At 43.2% G+C, this 13,102-nt stretch overlaps 1 protein-coding gene and 1 long non-coding RNA gene across 2 annotated transcripts; both read right to left on the bottom strand.

Annotated features, from left to right (window-relative positions):
• Nucleotides 1-1,214: 1,214 nt before the first annotated feature.
• Nucleotides 1,215-3,028, bottom strand: LOC130520273 (uncharacterized). The gene is made up of 2 exons (XR_008948752.1): nucleotides 2,991-3,028; nucleotides 1,215-2,784 (listed from the first exon to the last, which is right to left on the bottom strand). It is a non-coding gene; the product is annotated as an uncharacterized LOC130520273 (long non-coding RNA).
• Nucleotides 3,029-3,035: 7 nt separating this feature from the next.
• Nucleotides 3,036-12,068, bottom strand: LOC130520272 (NLR family CARD domain-containing protein 3-like). Its single transcript, XM_057023989.1, has 8 exons — nucleotides 11,972-12,068; nucleotides 11,591-11,703; nucleotides 9,711-11,490; nucleotides 6,108-6,284; nucleotides 5,822-5,995; nucleotides 5,345-5,518; nucleotides 4,867-5,040; nucleotides 3,036-3,162 (listed from the first exon to the last, which is right to left on the bottom strand). The coding sequence occupies exons 2-8, from the start codon at nucleotides 11,604-11,606 to the stop codon at nucleotides 3,087-3,089; spliced, it is 2,571 nt and encodes an 856-aa protein (XP_056879969.1). The 5' UTR covers nucleotides 11,607-11,703; nucleotides 11,972-12,068; the 3' UTR covers nucleotides 3,036-3,086.
• Nucleotides 12,069-13,102: the final 1,034 nt, after the last annotated feature.

The raw sequence follows: 13,102 nt of genomic DNA, 5'->3' as shown, positions 1-13,102 counted from the left end.
GAGACCGGAAACTAGCGACAGGAACCGGAAGTAAACAAAGGAGCAGACAACTTTGCGTTCAAGTTTCAAATATGCAAATAAAGAGTAAAATAAAAAATACATTTAAAGGATATATGAACATGTGACTTAGTAACATATGAAAGAGGATATATGAACCTATGACTTAATAACATATGAAAGAGGATATATGAACATGTGACTTAATAACATATGAAAGAGGATATATGAACCTATGACTTAATAACATATGAAAGAGGCTATATGAACCTATGACTTAAGAACATATGAAAGAGGATATATGAACATGTGACTTAGTAACATATGAAAGAGGATATATGAACCTATGACTTAAGAACATATGAAAGAGGATATATGAACCTATGACTTAATAACACATGAAAGAGGATATATGAACCTATGACTTAATAACATATGCAAGAGGATATATGAACATGTGACTTAATAACATATGAAAGAGGATATATGACGTTGAAACGTCAATACGCGGATTCATACATTTAGAACTGGACGTTGCACCAGAACTGGAAGCGTGGAGTGATACATTTTTAACAGCGGTCCTGCTTCAGCCCTCCGGGGCTTAATAACAAAATACGAAAAATACGAAAATTTTAATTTTGGAAACATTGTTGTCGGTTGTTCAACTTGCCAGCTTTTGCAAAATTGCTAAATACGCGCTAGCATGCATGTTTTAAGCTATCGTAGCGGTATGTTTTACCATGCCCGCGCCCTAAAATCCGGAGCGCCTGATGTATGTGTTAAATATAGAAATAGCACCCGTAACTGAGGCTTCACCTTTTAATACGGTGCGCCCTTTGGTCGCGAACATACGGTATATAGAACATAGGGCACGCTTGTGCGTGATATCACTCCGCGTCTGCGCAACGACCACAACCTCCTATCTTTAGTATTGCTGCGCCAACTGGTGGTCTTTAGGGTTGAGGATAACGGTGATCTATATGTACCTATATGTAGCTATAGCGTCATTGGCCTCCACTCCAGGTAGTTCCTCAAAAACACTGAGTTTCTAGTGGATGCACAATCTGTGGAAGCCAACATAGAAACTTCTGAAGAGCCAAAGTTCTTGCAACAAAAATATAGTCCCCAATTAGCTTGTTTTGTTATCACACGACCCCGTCCCCATTATCTTAAGAGAATATAAAAGAATGAGTGGAGACAGAAGAGAGAATGAGACGTTTTTGGCGCGTGTCGCTCTTGATTTAGTGTTTATTTTTGCAGTAAACTTAAAGGAGGCCTTTTCCCTTTATGTTTGATTCCATTTAAGCTGATATTCCATTCTTGACATCTTTACATTTACACTATTCATGGGAGATTTATTTGGTCATTTTGCTTCTTTTTATTTCCTATTTCCCACATTTATTCATAGTTTATATTAGATTGCAATAAATCCTATAACATTGAACAGATTGACTAAAGTCAAATGACCTGCGGTTCCCACCGATAGCCGTCATTCTGATGGGTTTTTGCTGGCTGCAGCTGAAATATTCCAATGCTCCATGTCAGAGACAGTAAATACTAAACCCTAAAGATTCTGAAGGCATGATGTAAAATAGTAACGTATAATACAGACATTTGAAGAGACAATTGAGAGAATGTTCCATGCTTATAAGAGTGGCCGAGGAGCCATTTAGAACTTTATAAAGATGCATTGTGTGATACCAGGAACTAATTTAACTTCAAGGCGAAGCTGCTTCTGCTTTGTCGACCATCGACTGATCTCCTGAAAGTCCACCAGCGCCTTTTAAAAACTGAATTTTTCATCTATGGAGGGAGTAGACGGCAGATGTTTCCACAGATGCTCTTCACCAGTGGTCAGTGAGTGTGATGCAGCAGATGAGCGGGAGTTGACTGGCTTCTACCAGCTACTGACTCAATGTCTCCAGCCCATAGTGTGGATTCTCTACGAGATCAGACAGCAGCTTCAGCTCTGAATCCTGCAACTGGTTCTGACCCAGGTCCAGTTCTCTCAGATGGGAGGGATTGGACCTCAGCGCTGAGGCCAGAGAGCACAGCTGATCTCTGATAACCTGCAGCTCCTTAATCTAAATACAGAAGGGAAACTTTTATAAGGTTATAAGTGAAACCAGTATTAATCTGAAAGGTTAATCAAAGCATGATCTGTAAATATTTAATTTAGTTACAGGTTAAAAAATGATAGTAATATGTAATTACCACAATTCCAACCTCTCAGGTTTGCACTGTTCCAAAGGAGAATATATATTGTTCTGGCCCTCACTCTTCCCAGGTTCTCCCACCTCTTTCCCTCCCATCTCATCATGGAGATCCATCTCACCTGTGGCTCATCTTTAAAGGCACAACCTGTCTTAGATGACTTCCTGTCTCCCTCACCATCTCCCTCCTCGTTGGCTGGTGTCTACCAGGCACCCTCACCTAGTTTTGTCTAATTTTGGTTACCATCTGTGGGCTTTTTCATTGTCCTTAAATCAATTTATCATGAATAAGTGGTCCCCGTGTGGCCCTCCCTCCTGAAGGAACTGGGCACAACACACACACTCAGAAAGTGTGAGGACCCTCGGATGGTATAATGGACATTTTTGAGAATGGTGTTTACCCAGAGTTTCCAGTCGGCAGTTTGGAAAGTGGAGAAAACCACAGAGCAGCTTCACTCCTGAATCCTTCAGCTGGTTCCAACTCAGGTCCAGTTCTCTGAGATGGGAGGGATTGGACCTCAGCGCCGAGGCCAGAGAGCCACAGCTGATCTCTGATAACCTGCTCTTAATCAATCTGAAAAATGCAGGATAAGGTTATACGGTGCAGGTCTGCATGTTATCTGCGTCAGTACTAAACCTACGTTAGTTCTTAGTTGGGTCAGACCTGAATTCACGATATTCCAAGGAATTTCTTTAATGTGGTGCATCACAGCAGTGTTGAGAACAGCCTCACTTCACCATCTTAGCAGCTGGTATATAGGTAGAAAAATGAAGACTGACCTGAGCCTCTCCAGTTTACAGTTTGGACTCTCCAGTCCGAACAGAGCCGCTTCACTCCTGAATCCTTCAACGTGTTGTGGCTCAGGTCCAGAACCCTCAGATGGGAGCGGTGGACTTCAGAGCTGAGGCCACAGAATCACAGCTGGTCTCTGATAACCTGCAGCCTCTTAGTCTAAAATAACAATTATTTTGAAAGAAGACAAATAAAAATCAACATGTACCAGAGCAAAACACAGCTTACAAGCAACAAACCTCTGGTCCTGCACCGGCTTATCTGCCGTATGTTCCTATTTTGGTTCTTTCAGGGCGGTTGGACAAGATCTACAGCGTATGTAAAGTGTGTGTGGGTCAAAATACCTTCCAAGTTTGTGAGACCACATTTCTCAATAGCACTCAACTCTTGTCAGGAGTTGGGACAAAGCGACCCACTCCTGACAGCTTGTGGGCGATGCTGCAGCGACCCTGCAATCCCTACACTCTCTGGTGAAACCAAATCAAAGGTTTTAGACACTGGATGCTGGAAGGGTGGCTATAGTCTGGACGCAGAGTTCCCCTGACTGCACATTTCTCCAACAATGATTGGCAGCTGGTGTCCCTTGTTCTCCAGATGAGAGAGGAAAGAGAGCCCCCCCACAGTGTGTTTGATTGCCCCACTGCAAGCTCAATGCTGCCAGAAAAACATTGCAGGAGCATCAATTCCCCTCAGGGCATCAACAAGGACCTCAGGAAAAGGTGCAGCTGCCACCTACTAGAGACAAGCACACTGAGCTGAGATTCAAGCCCTCTCCTCCCAAGAGAAGAGCTTGTTTGTTGGAGGCTCTTCTGGGCGATACCTGGTGCCACAGCTCCAGCTCAGCCCGTCTCTGGAGCTGAGGTGGAGCTTAGCAAGTTTCATGGTTCTCCACCACTTCCTCTCGCTGAGGACCTTCTCAGCTGGTGGTTTCTGCTCCACCTTCCAAGTTGAGCAGGTGATACTTCTGCATTCCTGCCACCAGGGTCTCTGCAGAAAGAGTCTTCTCTACTGTTTTATATTAGATTATAGAAAATTAGGATTTTTGGTTGATGTCTTAGATGTTGTTGACTAAGAGCAGGTTTTCTTGATTAACATAGAAAGATTCGATGAGAAGAGGAGAAAAACTCAAATAAGGTCATTTTCTTTAATGACCATTACAAAAGAAGGAGGCGATGAACAAACAGATTTATCTAAAAATGTGTGAAAACTTATGGATGGAAACCTTTTTAAATGATTGCATCGTGTAGAATCGGTGTAGAATCAACTTGTTGACTTCTGATTTGGACTCCAATGGAAGTGAGGTGCAACAATTGTGGATGCTGAAAGCTTCAGATTCATGAAGGTTTCTGTGGTTGGACTGACCTGCTGCCCCTTTAAGAGGGAGGCAGGTTTGGCTTCTGGCTGGAATGAAGCCACCTAAGATGAGAATGACTGCAGGCTTTCGGTACCAAGGTTTAACAGGGTGCTCACTTCACACTTGGGCTTTTCTCTTTTTTGGGATGGCTTTTCTCAGGAGAGAAGGGGCATGGCACACTGCAAGCTTTCTTTTTGGGGTTTCTAGTTTTCCTTCTGATCTTTAAAAGACAGGAAGAACCATTTTTGATTGGTCTGAATGTTGGGCGGTTTTTGTGGCCAGCCTAAAATAAAACAAGACAAATCTACAACTGATACTTCCTTTCTAGTCATTGATGACCATCCTCACATGGGACAGATTTCCACAACCAGTTTAATACTGCAAATCTGTCCTGTGTGGTCTTTTTTTCTGAGAACTGTAACACTACGTTTATAACAAAGATCAAACATGGAAACATTTATTGTCTAACTAGTTACACCTGGGAAAGTACTGGATCATCTCTGACTGACCTGAGAGTCTCCAGCTTACAGAGAGGATCCTGGAGAGCACCACAGAGCAGCTTCACTGCTGGATCCTTCAGCTGGTTCTGACTCAGCTCCAGAACCCTCAGATGGGAGGGATTGGACCTCAGCGCCGAGGCCAGAGAGTCACAGCTGATCTCTGATAACCTGCAGCCACTCAGTCTGGATAAGGAATCATGGCAAGAAATGATCTCTTATTGGAGGAAAAGTCGTATTACACTTGCTCAAAAACATTATTTCATTTTATTTCATTATTCAATCAGGGCCCTTGGAGTCAGGAGAGCTCTGCCCCCCCACTGATAAACTGGGATATTACAGCAACAACATAGTTAAAAAGTATCTATAAAATTGACTTTCAATGGCTCATTTAAATTCATACTAAACTTCTCTTCTCCAAAAGTCAGTGGAGTTTATCTTGAAGCCTTTTATTGTTTAGTTGTTATGTTGAAGATAAAAGGAAGCTGACCTGAGAGTCTCCAGCTCACAGAGAGGATCCTGGAGAAAACCACAGAGCTGCTTCACTCCTGGATCCTCCAGCTGGTTCCGACCCAGGTCCAGAACCCTCACATGGGAGGGATTGGACCTCAGCGCCGAGGCCAGAGAGTCACAGCCGATCTCTGATAAACTGCAGCCACTCAGTCTGGATAAGGAATCATGGCAAGAAATGATCTCTTATTGGAGGAAAAGTCATATTACACTTGCTCAAAAACATTATTTCATTTTATTTCATTATTCAATCAGGGCCCTTGGAGTCAGGAGAGCTCTGCCCCCCCACTGATAACTGGGATATTACAGCAACAACATAGTTAAAAAGTATCTATAAAATTGACTTTCAATGGCTCATTTAAATTCATACTAAACTTCTCTTCTCCAAAAGTCAATGGAGTTTATCTTGAAGCCTTTTACTGTTTAGTTGTTATGTCGAAGATAAAAGGAAGCTGACCTGAGAGTCTCCAGCTTAGAGAGAGGATCCTGGAGAAAACCACAGAGCTGCTTCACTGCTGGATCCTTCAGCTGGTTCCAACTCAGGTCCAGAACCCTCAGATGGGAGGGATTGGACCTCAGCGCCGAGGCCAGAGAGTCACAGCTGATCTCTGATAAACTGCAGCCACTCAGTCTGGAAAAGGAATAAATGGGGCAAATAAAAACACATTTCTAAATATGAAAATGAAGAGAGAAAAGCAGAAAATGTAAAGAAATTTAGAAAAGACCAACAGAGGCCTCCTGACCTGAGCGTCTCCAGTCTGCAGTTTGGATGCATCATTGCAGAAGACAGTAACTTTACTGCGGCATCTGTCAGGCTTTTGTTCTCGCTTAAGCTCAGCTCCCGTAGATGAGAAGGGTTTGACGTCATTGCTGAGGCCACAACTTCCCAATGACTCGTTGAAAGAAAACTACCAGACAGTCTGTTGTGTATGAAACAAAAATAGTGAGTCAAACTTTGGGATTTCTCATCAACTTATCTGAGAATCTACCTCAACACAAATGTAGCTAATTTCCTGGAAAAGCTAAATTCAACACCGTAGAGCAGGGGTGGGGAACCTTTTTCATATCGAGGGCCATTTCAATTTTTATAAAGTCCTCCGAGGGCCATACTACTATGAACACATACCTAGGGATGCAAAAAAAGACGAAAAAAAGTCTATAACCACTGTGTTACTAAGTCTCATGATTGCTGCATTTGAATTTGAATTATTTATTGAACACACATGCATATAAAATCACCAAAAAAATAGAATAAAATGACAAACAAGTTAAATATTTTTACATTATCATACAAAACAATAAAAAAAAGAGGTGCAGAGTTGAGGCAAGAGACCTGTAAGGGCCTGTTCGAGGCCTCTACTCACAAAGACAGACTTGCTAACAGACAGACAGACAGATAAACGCCGGCAAAAACATAACCTCCTTGGCGGAGGTAATAAAGACAATAATAATAACAATAATTGCTGCATTTCTACACCTAATGCGATGGTTGGAACTGCTTCTCTTTGGAGAGGCATCTAATGTCAGCTGGCAGTGATGATGATGCCACTCGAAGCTGGTTTTCCAAGTTTGGGTCAGTCAGTCTTGAGCGGAAGCGAGTCTTTGCAAGTGTCAGTTTTGAAAAGAACTGTTCACAGCGGTACGTTGTCCCAAACAGAGATGCAAACTTCAGGGCATGTCTCCTCAAGATGGGAAAATCCTCAGCACTAACGTACAGTTTGTAAAAGTCCAGTAGAGAGAGGTTGTTGTACTTAGCTTTGAGTTCGTTGTTGTTTTGCAGCTCAATTATTTCCATTTGGAATTTGTCTGGTACATCAGATGGTTGCACATTAAATGGCGTAGCAAACATGTCTAGTTCCCTTTGTATGTTTTTCACATCATGAAACCTCTCATCAAATGCCTGAACGAGTTTTGCACATTCACCAGCATATTCAGTCATAACATCAGGCTTTTGTTCTTGCAGGGTGGGAAAGTGCACAGTGTTTCCCCTTTCCAGTTGTTCTTGCCACAGCCTTAACTTCACTTCAAATGTTTTCACATTGGAAAGCAGAGAGCTGACGAGCTGGTTGGGACCTTGCAGCTTGATGTTTAGCTCTGACAGGTGCTTGGTGATGTCCACCATGAAGGCCAGATCACTGAGGAACTTGCCATCACTGAGCTCCATGACAGGTTTCCCCTTCATCTCCATGAAGTGTTTGACCTCTTCCCGCAGTGTATAAAACCGTGCGAGCATATTTGCACGACTCAGCCATCGCACTTCACAGTGATAAACCAGATCACCGTACTCTGACTCAAGCTCGCTGAGTAGCTCCTTGAACTGGCGGTTGTTCAGCCCTCTGCTTTTGATGAAGTTTATGGTGGACACGACGGTTTTCATCACATTGTTAAGCTTCAGGGAATGTGCACACAGACTCTCTTGATGTATGATACAGTGGCACACAACTATATCACTTGGATCCAGACCCAGACGGCTCATTTCTTTTTTGACTAATGCAGTCAATCCTTTTTGCGTGCCAACCATTGCGGGTGCTCCATCAGTGGCGATTCCGCTCAACTTCTCAAATGGCAGTTCAAAATTGTTCATGGCCACAACAACTTGACTGAACAAATCCTCACCTTTACTAGTGCCATGCATGGCTTGCAAAGACAACAACTCCTCCTTTATTTCAAACTTGGCGGTAATCCCACGCACAAAAATGGCAAGTTGCGCTGTGTTTGTGATGTCAGTTGTCTCATCACAGGCCAGAGAAAAATACTCAAAGTCTCTTGCAGTGTCCTTCAGTGTTTTTTCAATATTTTGTGCCATGTCAGTAATCCTGTCTGCAACGGTTCTTCGAGACAAACTGACGCTTTGAAAAAGTTTTACTTTGTCCGGCGCGAGAACCTCAGCGGCGGCTACGAGGCACTCCTTCACGAACTCTCCTTCGGCGTGAGGTTTCAGCTTCTTGGCGATTAATTCACTCACCACAAAACTTGCTCGTGTAATATTCTCTCTGTCGGAAGATGGTCGTATGAAAGCTGCTTGTTGAGCCTCCAAACTCCGACGAAGAGCGTTAACTTTATCCACACGCATCGGTCCTTTCAACTCATCGAGTTTAGCATGTTTCGTGCTGTAATGGCGCTCAAGATTTGCCTTTTTCATCACCGCCAGCGCCTCGCCACAAACTAGGCACACTGGCTTGCCTTTTACTTCGACAAAGAAAAAATCATTTGTCCATTTCTCCTGGAATAAACGGCATTCTGCATCCACCTTTCTTTTCTTGACAGTCGCCATGATACATCAATTTTTGGTCCGTGTCAATCAATCCGCCCACTACCTACATCACATGCTGTGTTCACTGACCCTGACCTTTGCTCGGACATAACATTACCGTCCGTTTTATCTCAGAAAATGAATGGCTGCCGATACGTTTTTTCCTGATTTTTTTTATTTTTTTATTCATTCATACTACAATCTTATTGCGTTGCGGGCCGGTAGAAATGGTATCGCGGGCCTTATACGGCCCGGAGGCCGGAGGTTCCCCACCCCTGCCGTAGAGCAACAGTTTGAACGACCATCAGATCTGAAATGCAACTGAATTATTCTCAACATTTGTCTTATTTTAGAACAGCTCATAATTACTCAATATTTAAAATGATTATAGCAAATGGTTTATAGAAACGTGCATCTTTTTATCTGTCTATCGGCTCTTTGGATATTTTGCATTTCATCCAATTTGTACGATCGTGCGTCAAGTCTTAATTCAGCGATCCGATCGATGACATCAGAGTCTCTGGTTGCATCGATTGCCCTCAGCTTCTGTTATATCTGCCTGTTTTCCTTCAAATCATTTTCACTGCACCTTTTGTTGCTAGTGATGAAGTTGCCACCTAACGGGTGTGGAAAGGGTCAAACAACTTTGTGGGTCACATAAAGGCTCCAAACGGAACCGCCACAAAGACCTAAAACACCCATTTAAACCAACGAGGCCGGCTGTTTTTACGTTGAACAAATGAAGCAAAATAGTCACGTGTCATTAGTTAAAATGTGTTTTTCTGTCGTTTGAATACGATGTATACAAACAAACAAAAGTGATTTAATGACATGACAGTAATTTCATGATAGTCAGTTAACTTGTGGCTCCTATTATTCCTGCCTTATGTTGGTTTGTCTGGATTGACCTTTGAACTTATATCCAGCCAGTGTTGAACATTTCTGGATGAATTGTTGTTGTTTTTTTAATTTATGGACGCTGCAATGGAAATAAAGAATTGAAGGAATGACCACTGGAGGGGGTATTGCTACCTGACATGATCCACTCGCTTGATTTAAACGCCGATGTCCGGCCCCAAAAATCTTTACTTACACGGCCTTCCTGCAGTTCCTCACAGCTGGAATCAGGCGACGTCGTCCCTCCTCTGAGGTGTTGTACTGCCGCAGGTTCAGCTCATCCAGAACCTCCTCTGACATCTGCAGCAGGTAGGCCAGAGCTGAACAGTGGATCTCTGACAGTTCCCTCTTTGATATCTCCCCTGACTTCAGGAACTCTTGGATCTCCCGATGGACTGACTGATCCTTCATCTCCATCAGACAGTGGAAGATGTTGATGCTTCTGTCTGGGGAGATTTTATCACTGTTCACCTCCTTCAGGTTGTTGAGGACCTTCTGGATGGTTCCTGGGTGGCTCTCCATCTGATCCAACAGTCCACCCAAGATCCTCTGATTGGACTCCAGAGAGAGACCATGAAGGAAGCGAACAAACAAGTCCAGGTGGCCATTTTTACTTTCAAGAGATTTCATTAGTGCTCTCCTGAGGAAGTCATCAAGATATGTGACTGGTTCAGAATATTCTAGGAACTGATTTATAACCACTGTGTCTTTCCTGGTGTAATGGTGGAACATGTAGACGGCAGCCAGAAACTCCTGAATGCTCAGATGAACAAAGCAGTAGACTGATTTCTGGAAGATCACACTCTCTCTTTTGAAGATCTCTGTACAAACTCCTGAGTACACCGACACCTCGGAGACGTCCAGTCCACATCGCTTCAGGTCTTTTGAGTAGAACATGATGTTTCCTTTCTCCAGATGTTCAAACGCCAGCCGACCCAACTTCAGAAGGAGTTCTTTATCAGCCTTAGTCAGTTCCTCTGGTCTCCGCTTTCCTCCATACTTCTGCTTCTTCCTCTTTATCTGAACCCTCAGGAAGTGTGAGTAGAGGTCAGTCAGGGTTTGGGGCAGCTCTCCTCTCTGGTCTCTGGTCATCATGTCCTCCAGAACTATAGCAGTGATCCAGCAGAAAACTGGGATCAGACACATGATGTGGAGGCTCCTGGAGGCCTTGATGTGTGAGATGATTCTCTTGGACAGATCTTCATCACTGAACCTCCTCCTGAAGTACTCCTCCTTCTGGGAGTCAGTGAAGCCTCGTACTTCTGTGATCCTGTCAACACACGAGGGAGGAATCTGATAGGCTGCTGCAGGTCTGGAGGTGATCCAGATGAGAGCTGAGGGAAGCAGGTTCCCCTGGATGAGGTTCACCAGGAGCACCTCAACTGACGATACTTGTGTGACATCAGAGATGACCTGATGCTTGTTGAAACCCAGTGAAAATCTGCTTTCATCCAGGCCATCAAAGATGAACAGAAGTTTCCAGACAGTCAGATCTTCTGCTCTGATCTTCTGTAATGTTGGATGGAAAACATGAAGCAGTGAGAGAAGACTGTGCTGCTCATCTCTGATCAAGTTCAGCTCCCTGCATGAGAGCGGAAGCACCAGACTGATGTCTTGGTTCTCCAAACCTTCTGCCCAGTCCAGACTGAACTTCTGCACTGAGAAGGTTTTTCCAACGCCGGCGACACCGTTGGTCAGAACCACTCTGATGTGTCTCTGTTGCTCCGATAAGACTTTGAAGATGTCCTGGCACTTGATTGGAGTGTCCTGGATGTTCTTCTTGGAGGTTCTCTCAAGCTGTCTCACCTCATGTTGTGTGTCCACCTCCTCACTTTGTCCCTCAGTGATGTAGAGCTCAGTGTAGATCTTGTTCAGCAGGGTTCCACTTCCTGCTTCATTAGTTCCTTCAGTCACATGTTCACATCTTCTCTTCAGACTCATCTTATGACCTTCTATCACCTCCTGCAGATCACTTCCTGAAAACAAGTAAACTAATGATTTCCATCTATAATAAATCATCAACACAACTACAAATTCATGACATCACAAGTTAAATCTCATATTGAACAGTTTTACTTTGTTTGGGCTTCATTTCAGCATCTCCAGATCTGCTTCCAGATTGTGAACAAGAGGACTCTCCTGGTGGAGCTGACTGGTCCCAGTTTGATAGGATGTGCTCCCCCCTCTCACTATGAAACACATCTCTATTAGTCCTTTGATTTATAGGATGAAAGAACCTGATCAAGACTCAATATTGTTCCAGCATTTATGTCTGAATTCATCTTTCAGTTTAAACCTGATTCTTGTTTAATCAACAATATTCACATTAAGTCTGTAACTATATGACTGTCTGAGGTTTAAGTGTTAAACATCTCCAATGATAAACTCACAACCTGCTGCTGTTAATGTGACTAACAGCTGCCACACAAAAACATCATCACGCTTTAGTTTTCTTACATTTGGTCTGAACTTCTGAAGGTTATTAGTCCACCTTTGGACTGGTCATCTTCAGGGACACCCTGCTGGGCACTGTGGACTCTGCTCTGTCCTCGTCCATCCTGAGGAAACATCAGAAATAGTGATGAGACTGTGATGAAGGTAAATAATCTGTAGAGGTTGTAGTTCAATAATCCCAATTCACTGCATTTTTATCAAACAGGAACATTTCTAATCCATTCTGGATAACAACTGAATCAATAAATCAATGATGTCTCTGTATCATTTTCATGTTTTCAGAGTTTAAGCTGCTTTTTTTAACTGTTCCCTGCAGTGAGAAAAGAACTGGCACCTTTTCCAGCCCCTCATCCTGCAGCACTGAATGTGCTCTAAAGTTCTTTCCAGAGCAAACGTCTCTGCACTTGCAGCAACATGTTGTAGTCATGGATCCGTGAGGAGAACCGGATACAGGAAACGCCCCCACTTTGATCCCAAAACCCAACTGGTGGCCAACGGTGGTCCGGCAACGACGGGGACGCTGGTCCATCGGGCCCACAACACTGGTTTTCCACAGGCCAACATGGTGAAAGGACTGTCTTCAGCTCAGCCACTAAATTATCTGGTGCTACATAAACATACTAGTCAGGACTTTTTAACTTCCCTCATTTGTTCCCCTCTTCAATTATTTCTATGATCCAAGTCCTCAAAGATCACTGCTCTATTTAAAATAGATGAAAGAAATGACACCCACTCCTGCATTTCTTTCACAGTGGTTCCACAACATAGAACAATAAACCACTGTGAGAAAACGTGCAACATGAACCCAAAATCCTGTTGGTGTCCTGTGATCCTGTGTGGATTTAGTTATTTATTTATTGTCTTAAATTGGTCCGGCTGAGAGATGCTAACTTGCCCACGATTAGATGTTGTTTGACAGGTAATACCAAAATATCCAGCTGTAACCTGGACTGTTGAACAGCTCTAATAATTCTAAGAGCTTTTCACCTGTCACAAAAAAAGTTTTAAAATGTTGTTAATACCTGTTAAGACTCTCTAACAACGTTAACAGCATGATACTCACTTTACACTCACCTTGTTGCTCTTCCTGCTTCGTCTGAACAGAATACTTTCACTTTTAAAACCTAATCAACA

This window comes from Takifugu flavidus, unplaced genomic scaffold (assembly GCF_003711565.1).
Source record: "Takifugu flavidus isolate HTHZ2018 unplaced genomic scaffold, ASM371156v2 ctg334, whole genome shotgun sequence".
In the NCBI taxonomy this organism is placed as follows: domain Eukaryota; kingdom Metazoa; phylum Chordata; class Actinopteri; order Tetraodontiformes; family Tetraodontidae; genus Takifugu; species Takifugu flavidus.
This window is presented reverse-complemented; position numbering and strand designations above follow the sequence as displayed.

Excerpts from the sequence above, each read along its gene's own strand:
- LOC130520272 (XM_057023989.1), bottom strand. Across the intron at positions 5,041-5,344 it reads TGTGAGCTGGAGACTCTCAG|ACTGAGTGGCTGCAGGTTAT; the intron begins GTCAGCTTCCTT and ends TTCCTTATCCAG. Across the intron at positions 3,163-4,866 it reads TGTAAGCTGGAGACTCTCAG|ACTAAGAGGCTGCAGGTTAT; the intron begins GTCAGTCAGAGA and ends TTGTTATTTTAG.